Genomic DNA, 11236 nt, shown 5'->3' with positions numbered 1-11236 from the left:
AAATTATGTAGGCCCTCGGTGATGTGAAAACCATAACCATGCCCTCAGCTTCGCTTCGGGCATAGTTACGGTTTTCACATCACCTCGGGCCCATAATTTTAACTGTGCCCCTCATAGCAGTCATTATTTGTATACTGAAGCATTACCCTGGGATACATCTTTATATGGAAACACACATGTTAAATATTCCTCAATGCCATCTTCCAACAGATAAAGTATGCCTGATACCTAACACTAATGAAACTATGATAAATATAACTCCTACGCGATGAACACTAGATGATTTAAAGCTTCTACAGTTTCCTGCTAACTACTCAACGACAAAACAACTTAACTTGAAGGAAAATACATGTATAAGTGGCTTTAAGCAAAGAAAAAGGGGACTGTCAGTCCCAAGGCCTTCATGAGTTGTGACAAATTCTGAAAACATCTTTGCTGGTTGAAGCAACAGCTAAAGCCATCGTCTGTCTGAATGTCCGTCCACAGTCCGACAAAACAGCTCCGACATGACTTCAAGTTTGTTAACAGAGACATCAGTCCAGTATAGCAACATGGCTAAGATGCCGAGAATGTGACAATGAACACCAGAGGGCGCTTCTACTACTTTCCTCGATGTCGGGAACGCGCCATGTTGGTGAGCGCAACAGCTGCTACTATCTCCTGCCAGTACGTTTCCTCGTCTTCCTTGCTGTAAAGACAGAGGGAAAGTGAGAGGGAGAGAGACGACACGAACAATCATTCATTTATGAATATGCATTACCTGATACAACTCATCAATATTCATGGTCACATGGGCAAGGAAAACCTCATTCACCTCCCTGTTGAGGATACTGTTCCTAAACATTGCTGAATTAAGAATCGTCTTTTGATAAAACAAAAACAATTTATTTATTTATTCAATTGTTTATTTCAATCTATTTATTTCCTTCTTTCTTTATCTCTTTATTTATGTATTCATTTATTTATTCATTTATTTATTCATTCATTTATCTATTTCCTATTTATCTATTTATTCTATTTATTTATCTATATACACTGTATTTATTTTATGAAAGAGCTCTGGAGGTTCAGGCCCACCTCTGCTACAAATATCATTTGTTTGCACAAAGGATAATGATAATATCAAATGATATATTTCGACATTATGCAAACTTGCCTGAGAAATGTTACGGAGTTTATTCCTACTTTGTTGTGAGGAAGCAAAGTGAAGAATCATCCACATTCAGTGATATTTTTCCACCGTATAAGCACGTTCTGCTTGGATGCTCAAATTCGGAGCACAAACTCTCATAACTCAACGAGGCATCTTTGTCAAGACATCGTAACATTGCATGGTGTCAAAGTTAAAGACCGACAAAGATCGCTTATTTTGAAGAAAGTACACAAGAATAAAGGACTCACCATTTGAACTCTGGATTTTTAACGTCTTTCAAAAACGACGTCCAGTCATCTGACGACGAGGCAAGAGAGTATTCTGTGAACAAGACAAGATAAGGCGAGGATCAATGTCGCTTCCTTGAATGAAATGTGCATTCCCCCTTGTTTTACATTAAAAAAATCATTGAAGATACAACATTTGTTGTTGTTGTTGTTTCTCACCTTCATCATCCCACGGTCGTGCATCTCAATGAAGTAAAATACCGACTGGCAACCAACAACTTTAAAAAAAAATAACAGAACGGCGCATTCTTGCCGATTTCAATTTAGTGAAGAAAAAAAAATATTCGATTCTCCCTATCAGAATATTTCACTTCTTTCTTCAGAAGGGACGAAGGAACGTGAATTTTATTTACCTTCAGAGGAATGACGTTGGCGAGAACTAAGGCAGGAAATCGATGAGGTCGAATCGGGTGACGAGGAGAGATATTCATACTCGTTGGAACCCACGGAATCCAATGCTGTGAACTTTACCCTTTGACCTCTGCACTGACCCGCTGTGATCTCTGCGTCGCTCAAATTGTCCGTTGTTGGCGATGGATGCGCATTCCGCGCGCTTTCAGACGGCGCAGGACAGTGCGCGTCATTCTGCAAATTCCGTGCGTGCTCATAGGAGTCATTCAGATAGCGCTGGAGAATGGTGTTCTTGAACTTGTGCGTGGTGGCGAGCGAGTGTTTGCCGTCAGTGGCGCTGCTGTTGTGCGTCCAGGTTGTTCGAGTACCACGGCTGTCTTCGTCATCCCTGACGTCATCATCGTTGTCTAAGATGACATTTGCATATCCTGTGTCCAGCATGGGATGGAAATCATCCTCTGTCAAATGAAAAAAAAAAAAAAAAAAAAGAGAAAATATCTTTCTACATTCCGTTGATTACATTGCTTAATGATAACTTGCAAGCGAGGCTCATGTCTGAGCAACTATTATGCAGATACAATGTCATGTATAGCCATATTGCAATTGTTATAAAACAAATTTCCCATGTCAGAAAATGATAAAATTCCAAGCTGGAAATAAAAACTCGTACATATCTTTGTTTGACAATGTTGTCGTAGTTCACTACATGGTGACATAACACATACATGTATATGCAACCAGCAATAAAAGAAACTCAGGAATATTAAGTGACAAGATTAACCACACTCGCTTTACCCTGTAGGCAGAAGTATTGGAACAGATCACTACAAAAACATTCTACCAACCCGTTAATAAAGGATCATATACTGCACCCTTCTAAATTCAAATTCTAAGAATTTTGGCTACAACATTACAGTGAGGAGAAGAAATGAGTGAGCCCATAAGGTGATGACGTCAGACTTCGCGAAACTATACGAACCTGTCGCCGTTTCCCTGGAACTGACACTGAGTCTTTCCGCGTTTCCTGTCACGTGGTTGTCATACTGTCTGATTCGCTGCTCCCATGTTAGCCACGGTCTGCCAACGGTGTTCTTCATTCGACGACGGGCATTAGCGAACCAGTTGGATACCTGGTTGAAAACAATACCAAAAACATAACGAGTGAATAAACTTCGGAGGTTACATGGTATCTTACATCGAAATGCACGCCAACTTTGTTGACGCGCGCTGTGGAAAAAAGCTACAAGGACAATCTTGATGCCTCATGACGTAAACTACATTAGCTGATCCTTTAATAAAAACCATCATCAAATTCTTTACAAAAATAAAATGACAGTCACAAGAAGTTTCAAAGTAAGCTCAACTCAATTTCATACGATTCTTTACTTGATTTACAAACTGATGTGAGAAAGACTGTTGTGATCATCATCGGTGACAAACTGTAGAGGGCGGTGTCACATGCCCTGCTGCAGAGCCGTTGGTGACAGGACGTATTAATAATTGCTCCAGCGACAATAGCTCCGGTTCTATTTTGTCCAAGGACATAGGGTTAGGGTTAGGGTTGTGTTAGGGTTTTAGGTTTAGTTTGATGTGAGGTTTATGATTAGGGTTATGGTTATGTTTGTGGATAGGTTTTATGTTTGGCTTAACGTGCAGATATTTCACGGGAGTAATTGTTGTAGGAGCAAACCATGTCATGGAACCGCCCTGTTAAAGTCCCGACGTCTTTACACTGGTACCATCCCCTCGGTACAATCACTGCGTCACGTACAGCATAGGTCCAAAATTATCAATATCATAAGTGACTATTATCATGACTTGTGATAACCGAAGAATTCACAAACCTGTACAAGTGTCATCTTTGAGTTGAGCGAAAGGAGTAGTTTCTCCCTCTTGTTGGGGTAGGGGTAGTCCCTGTGGTTATACAACCATTGCTTCAAAGGCTTCGTCATGTCTTGCATGGTCTGCCGCTTACGGCGCGCTCTGTTTGACATCAGAGACGGGTACAGGCTTCTGTTGAAATGATATCAAATAAATATGGAATGGATTCGTTTAATTTTCATTCGACAATTTTGTTCAAATGTGCATCTAATGATTATTAACGTATGAGTATTTTACATACACCTGTATCTCGACAATTTCCAACACGATCTTGCTTGTGAATGTTGGAAAAAGTAGCTCTGAAATCTTCCATAGCGGAAGACACATAAACGTGCCTCAGCGGCCATCTCTTTGTATGAAGCGGCCACCTGCAAACACGGGCTGTTGACGACACATCGTTGCACGCGTGTATAAAAAGAATGCAAGAGGCGTGAAAAGTCAAACAGGTATCCTGGCTGTAGCGGTCACCTGTTTAAAAAGGCCAATTTTTCTGTTATCAATTGAGAGGCCGCTGTAGATATAGGTAGATATATAATAGACAGCAATGTCGGCTAGTCATGCCACTTACCTTTATTTCAGATCGTCGGTATTGAGCCAAAAGGGCGATAACCACAAAAAGTTGGAACAGTTTTAGACCCGCTGATACCCTACCATAGAATGGGAAGCTTACGTTTCTCTTTACGGAAACACTTCTCATTCGTATGGCAGAATAAAATTTACTGTTTGCCTTGCATACTATATCTTTTCTCCAAAGCGAAAATTGAAGTAACGAGGCATTGAAGCTGGAACAGCACGATTGTTGCCCTGTCCGCTGATCATAAACTGGGTCTATGACTGTATTATTCATCAGACATTCTTAACGAATGAAATGTAGAATTATATTCAATATTCAAATTTCGCAAAACATGCGAGGCCTGTGTGATAATATCATCAGGGAGGTGTGGAAAGACAGACACCTATACCTGTTATCATTATTCTGTTACACTGAAAAATGACCGATGTGAAATTTGAAATATATATGGGAGTAGATCAGATTCTTCCACCTCCACGGCTGTACGGTCGACAAGCGTATATAGGTAACGTACACATGTATGAAACCTCTCTGGTGCATGTTAAGAATACAATTTGTTTCCCTCTTTGTGTCTGTGAAGCAGCAGGGTGCCACGCCCCGAAGAATGGGTTTCTACCAGGGAGGTGACAGGATAATACCCCCATCAAACGCTAGCCAAGGAAGTCTGCGTACCAAGGAATATTTTGTGGTCGAAGTAGAGAAACGAAACTAGATTCTACATATAAATCCCGCAAGGTCTTCGTCGTGGGGTACTTCGTACAAGTTGTTGCAGACATGGGCTCAGCAGAAGTGAAGGGACCTCGTACGAAAAGAGTAGTCTATCTTCAAGACTGAACGGAATCCAAGTAAGTCAGAGAGTTCATATCAATGTGTCTTCCCCTGATAGAGAAACATTGTAATTTGGTCATCGCCGAACCAGGGAGGCGGATGCCACATTGGGGGTGGGGGGGGGGGGGGGGGGCATTTCATGAAGCGTTTTGTCCGACAAACTTGCTCTCAGCCAATAAGATGCAAGGATTTCAGTAGCTTATAACAGTTTGTCAGAAAAAAAAAATATGACAGAACGCTTCATGAAATGCTCCCCTATCTAGTCGTGCTATGAGACACTGCATTCCGTTGTCCATGTTTATTTTTCTGAAAAGCTGGTTGACATCTTGTCCTAAAAATTGAATTGACGACTGCTTGTATGGTTGTGGTCTATACCCTCAAAGTCAATGAATTATCTTGTCTTTCCTTTGTTAACTAAAGAATGAACCACTGAAAACAACTACATGTTTACTGACAGCTTTTAAGTAATTGATAATTGGATTTCACCTGAGGGCGCTTTCCAAGAAACTGCAATGGCGATCACAGTCACATCCGTTTTATCTTCATATTGGACGATGCCATTGGACAAACTCCGTGCATAACGTAGAGAAATCTTATTCACCAAGGAGTTATATAAACGATAACTCCTTGGTATTACCATGGACCTATAACAAACAACACGTAGCATCATAAATGCATACGATATTTTCACTCGCACTAATCCCCCGAGTACCAACATGAGCCAGATATATAGAAGACACATAATTTATGTAAACGCAACTATTATATTTAGGTTTCGTTGCACAAAGTGAACGTGTACTATTGATAAGCTTTAATAATTATTTTTATAATGAATGCTTTGTGATGACAGATTTACTCCACCTCGTCTTTGCAAATCAGCACGAACTTCATCCTTTTGAAGTCGTGACATTCATTTATTTATTTATTTATTCATTCATTCATTTATAATTAAATATAGTATGTCTGACAACCTTTGCTAACTTCTCAGTGTGTTGTTTTGTTTTGCTTATTTTTCTTTTTTTAGTGAGGCAGGCTAAAATTTAGAAGACGGGGGCAGCACGTGTATAGCAGCTGAAAAGTAGTTTATAAGCAAAAGCATTCTGTAAATGTCGTTAACAACCCGTGAACAGGTGGTTATCGATTATTACGTGTTTTTCTTTCATAAATCGATTGTTCGGCGTGCTCCATCACTATCATACGTGAGTACAGTATGTGTGTGTGCGTGTGAGTGTGTGTATATGTGTGTAGTGAAGTTGGCGATAGGGAACGTGGATTTAGTATAATATCAAAAAAAAAAACCAACAGGATAAACGAACAGTCAAGTTTGTGTGTGTGTGTGTGTGTGTGTGTGACAGAAATAATGTAGCTGGATTGTTTAAAACGCCTAACAGTGAGACAAGATGGCAGGCATTCCTCAACACTCTCCCCATATCAATTTCATTTTCTTTGTGCGTGACGTTACACAGATTTCGAGACAAAACAGGTTCATGTTGTGGGGGAAAACTCGTGGGTCTATCGCAGATTCCGGATCGTGACCTGGGGAGGCAAACCTGCGGTGTGTAACTTTCGAAAATATTTTATATCTGCGCACATTTTCCCCTGTGAGGTAAATGTCACGAAGAAAAAAAAAATCGCCGCCACGACGTATTTGCTCTCTGGTTATAAGAACGAATAGCAACTAGAATTACTGTACAATGTATTTCAGTTGTCTGTGTTTTATTTGAAGACAGATTCCTGGCCTGGCATCTTGGATTTCTTGCAGTGGCGGTGCATCTTTGTGATAATGATGATGAGTATCAAATTATCGCATATCACGTGATGCAGAAATGATTAAGAGTCGCCTGGTAAGTTAAAAATAACATGCTCCCAATCTTTTACCGCCTTGATTAAAGTGTCGTATCACTGTTTTAGTTCTACAGCTCAAAAGTAAAGATCAAAAGTATACACTGCAAACATGCATCACTTTCATGTATCAGGTAGTTAAAGTTGTGCAACCTCCATAAACGAGTATCTGAATTAATAGAGTGCTAAAAGTCTATGACGCTACTATTGAGTTGGTAACGGACATCCGTTTACTAGTATACTTGTATGAAAATAACTTCTTCTCTTTGAAAGGGTTGTTATAATCATGATCACAAATGGTTTGGTCTAATGACCGGCAGCTACAACTGAAGGACATAAAATTGACGCACAATAAGTAATAAATCTTTCGTACAGCTTGAAGGATTTCCAATGATATTGGGATTTGGAAAAAAAAATGTTTACCACCTGTAGCTCTACGTGGAAATGTCAATTGACCACTGAAATAAAAAAAAAAAAACAGCGTCGGATACGCGCTCGAAATTGCTCCTGTGCATTGCGGTCAATTCGTGGAATTTGATGACCAATGGTAGTAGTAGGATCCCTGGCAATGCACTCGTATACCATCTTTCAATAGGCAAAAAGGACTTTCACTTGCATTTTGTGAGATTACTTTGCGTCAACTCGACATTTCATTGCGGCAAGATAGTTTTGAAAATTAGGGTGATCACAAACATTGATGTGGGTGCTTTTTCCTTTTATTTTGCACACCATGGATTAATAAACACACTAAACATAGAAAAACTTTTTTCATTAATTCGGATAAGGATACCTTGTTATTAGCCATATTTACCTTACAACCTAAGGACGAAAAGTGCATAATTATGTCGAGATTGTTATATTTATACAATACGGACCTGGAATGGAGAAAAGATTAAAAAGTTCAATATTCAGGCTTTACCTAAAGTTAGACGGAAAACCCGCTGATAGAGTGCTCTGGTGACAACTGCATACATCACACGCCCATATTTCAACATTAATATAATGCAACAAAATATCTCATGAATAAGAATTATCAATTTGTAAACCTTTCTTCTTCTTCTTTTTTTTCGTAAACGAGACATTACGAGCACAGACTAAAGGACAAACCGACAAAAAGAGATACTAAAATGAACGTAAAAAAACCCCAGCAACTTTGGTATCACCCTATGGATCTCTGCGTGCTATAGTGATGCTACAGTACCAGTATGCCATTCATTTGATTTTCACGCTAGTTGATTCTGATTGCCAGAAAGATCAGGAAAGTGTCTAGCACGTGGCATTATCTCTTTTGAAATCTACACAATGTGCTATAAAAGAAAAAAAAAAGAAAGGAAGAATGAAATAATGACTCACGTATGGGTTTACTTTTAAAAGACGTATCGATGGTTATGAAGCCGGGGATGCTAGGAATCATTCAGCACAAAGGCTCGTCATTTCACGAAACCATCGCATAGTCGCGAGTCAATAATTTTGGATAAGCAAAGACAAGCCATTTCTGCCCAAGAGCAAAACCTTTCCTTAAAGACTCAAGTTGAACTGCAGGCACTGTTAGGCCTATATCTATGCCCATAAAAGTTCAATAAATTCCTGAAGAAGACATTGCCAGCATCCGTAAGACAGTGAAAGTTCAACAATCCAGTCTCTCTGATAATCCATTGAAGTACATAAAAATATCATTAGCAAACAAGTTTCACTTGATTACTAGTACATTATTCCAGATAATGAATGATTTTGAGTGGCATGTGCTCCGCTTTATTCCTTGTTCACTCCCCCTCCCCCTTCCGCACAGTACCCGTAGAGGATTTTTACCAAGTCAACCATTAAGCAAATAAATCTACTACCTTGGTTGTGCAATGTGTGCATGACGTCAGTTTAATTACCGACTGACCGTACATGCTGCCTGCAATAAAGATATCACCGAACACGAATTCTTGTTGCAAAGTGGACGCGGATATCAGAAAAAAAAAAACCCAGCAAAAACAATACCCAGAGTGAAAGCATCGCGATGTTCACTGGTAACTGCCGTTGTTACTTTTTTTTTTAATCTCGAAGATGATATTTCAGCTCATTCTTTTGTATCTTTTGAGTGTTTTCTGTTTTTTCCGAAGTGAAAGGAGAGTCTGCACAGGTCATGAGGTAGACCGTTAGCATTTGTTTTGAAGATACATTCACGAGCACGTTATCTATCATGAAAGTCGCAGGGCCAAGACCACTAACTCACTTTTGAAATGCAATAGTTTAATGATTTTTCATTAAACTACGAAAAAAAAAATCCTTAATACATCAACATGAAAACTAAATCATCAACTACATCAACAAGAAAACTAAATATTTGATTCAACTTGTGGCTTCCACAAATATCACACAGGTGCGTGGTGACTAAAAAATCTCAGCACACAGGTTGGACAAAACATTTCGTGTATGGGTATTTCACCATGACTTCAAGGAGAACAAACCATGGACTTCACAGAATTCTCTACTCGTGACGTCATCTTGACCGTTGACGGTCTCGAATGCTCGGCCTCGGGTATACTGCACTTAGCATAACTTTATTCTTGCTTTATAGAGTCTGCGATTTCAAACAAGTTCACCATGCATGGCTGTGCACTTTGTGTCCTTTGTGTAATGTTGGCAGATTTCAAAATCGACTATTACTAAGAGGTATTATTATTGTATCATGGACATGGACAGTGTATCATCGGATAGTGTATTATAAATCGTTGAAATGACGCAAACTCGCCACGTTAGCATCCTTGTAAATCGCGGCCGGCGACAATGACATCCCAGTCCAGTCCATCCTCTTGATATGTTGATCATCCAGTCCATCCTCTTGATAATAATATGTTGATCATTTCATATAGAAAATAATCTCAGACACGATCGTACAACTACAAGGAGTAAGCTCATGTATATCAGCTGAACCGAAATCTGACACGACCAGAATAACAGCAGCAAAACAATTTTCGGATAGGTGCGTAGGTGCACATATTTATATCATGAGTTGTCAGTGCACGCAGTGATCTCAGACAAATCAAGTATCTCATAAATGAAGAATGAATACATTGTATTAATAAAAGTGGTAGGACATAGGGATCAGATCACAAATGAAATTGTTTAAAAAGAGAAAAGCTGGTATCACCTTTCAGCCTAATTTTAACTGACTAAACTGACTTTACTCTACACTAAACAGCTAAATGGCACAGTAATCAGTATGATAAGTAAATTTCTCACCGATTCAAGCGATTTCTCAGTCGCAGGTTGTGTTGCCGATACGTTCCACAGGAGTCAGCTCTGTACGTGGTCGAATCATTGTTCCCTCCGTTGTTACTCGGAGCAGCAGCGAGAAGATCTCGAACGGAACTGGATGCTACATCACCTCCCATTGACGCCGACTGGACTCCAACAGTAAGTCCGAGCTCAACTCCTACCGGCCCAGCCCCACACCGATCTTCAGGGCTCGCCACACCACAAAACACCTGCTCTTTCATACGCCTGTCCATTGATGGGGCAAAGCTATTGGTTCCAGTAGCTTGTAAGTTAGTCTCCATATTCCTCCTACTACAGCTGTAACAATATGTGTCAAGTTAGGTTTCAGTGACTGTCACTTCTCAGGCATTGAACCAAGACTCGTTGGTTTGCAAGCATCTAAACGCTGTGCACAACAAGACAGTGCAATGACGTGAACCACTGGCTACAAGAGTGAGAAGCCTAATACAACCGTAATTTATCAAGGATGTTTAACTAGTTGCTACTTTTCCACGAAGTACTCCATTCAGGCGTAGGTCGGGTGACGTTTCTGCGAACAGTATGAAGCGAACGGTGCGGGGGCATTGACACTATTTACACACACAGCTGATTGTCTGTACGCAGTAATCTCGCGTGAGTCACGGCTCGGTCGTACAACAACAAAGGCGCGGGAAACCAGACGACACCGCGAAGTTTACAAAGTCCAGACGACATCGACAAGAACGAAGAGGTCAATCGCGTGTGTATGAAATTTGCCCTCATCTCAGTCTGGTTCCTTTCATAGCGTGGTTTCTTGGTCGGCATGACACCATCTCCGTTTTATAGACACCGAAATTGCTAGTTTCGAGTGTGATCTGACTAGCAAAACGACGATTACATGAAATCGTGTTCATCCGTTCTCCTTATTGTTTCTCGCTCTTTGCCTCGGTCACCGGGGTTTTCTCTCTCTCTTTTTGCGGTCACATTCCAACACGCTTGATCATGATACCAGTACGTTTTTGCTGAAGCTGTATATTGGTCGAGAGCTCTATCACCCAACCATGGGGAGTGTCGCTATACACATGAAGCTTTTGTGCG

At 40.2% G+C, this 11236-nt stretch overlaps 1 protein-coding gene across 1 annotated transcript; it reads right to left on the bottom strand.

Moving 5' to 3' along the window:
* Window positions 1–600: 600 nt before the first annotated feature.
* Window positions 601–10650, bottom strand: LOC139726149 (homeobox protein Mohawk-like). Its single transcript, XM_071637228.1, has 6 exons — window positions 10145–10650; window positions 3636–3801; window positions 2771–2921; window positions 1794–2249; window positions 1402–1474; window positions 601–688 (listed from the first exon to the last, which is right to left on the bottom strand). Exons 1-6 carry the CDS (start codon window positions 10459–10461, stop codon window positions 601–603), a joined length of 1251 nt encoding a protein of 416 aa, XP_071493329.1. The 5' UTR covers window positions 10462–10650.
* Between the last annotated feature and the right edge of the window lie 586 nt (window positions 10651–11236).

The sequence above is a fragment of the Diadema antillarum genome, unplaced genomic scaffold (genome assembly GCF_040938485.1).
Source record: "Diadema antillarum isolate AM-2024a unplaced genomic scaffold, OU_Dant_1.0 seq00000079_RagTag, whole genome shotgun sequence".
NCBI lineage: Eukaryota > Metazoa > Echinodermata > Echinoidea > Diadematoida > Diadematidae > Diadema > Diadema antillarum.
This window is presented reverse-complemented; position numbering and strand designations above follow the sequence as displayed.

Excerpts from the sequence above, each read along its gene's own strand:
- LOC139726149 (XM_071637228.1), bottom strand. The coding sequence starts at position 10,461 with ATGGAGACTAACTTACAAGCTACTGGAACCAATAGCTTTGCCCCATCA. Across the intron at positions 2,250-2,770 it reads TTCCAGGGAAACGGCGACAG|AGGATGATTTCCATCCCATG; the intron begins GTTCGTATAGTT and ends TTCATTTGACAG. Across the intron at positions 1,475-1,793 it reads CCAACGTCATTCCTCTGAAG|AATACTCTCTTGCCTCGTCG; the intron begins GTAAATAAAATT and ends TCTTGTTCACAG.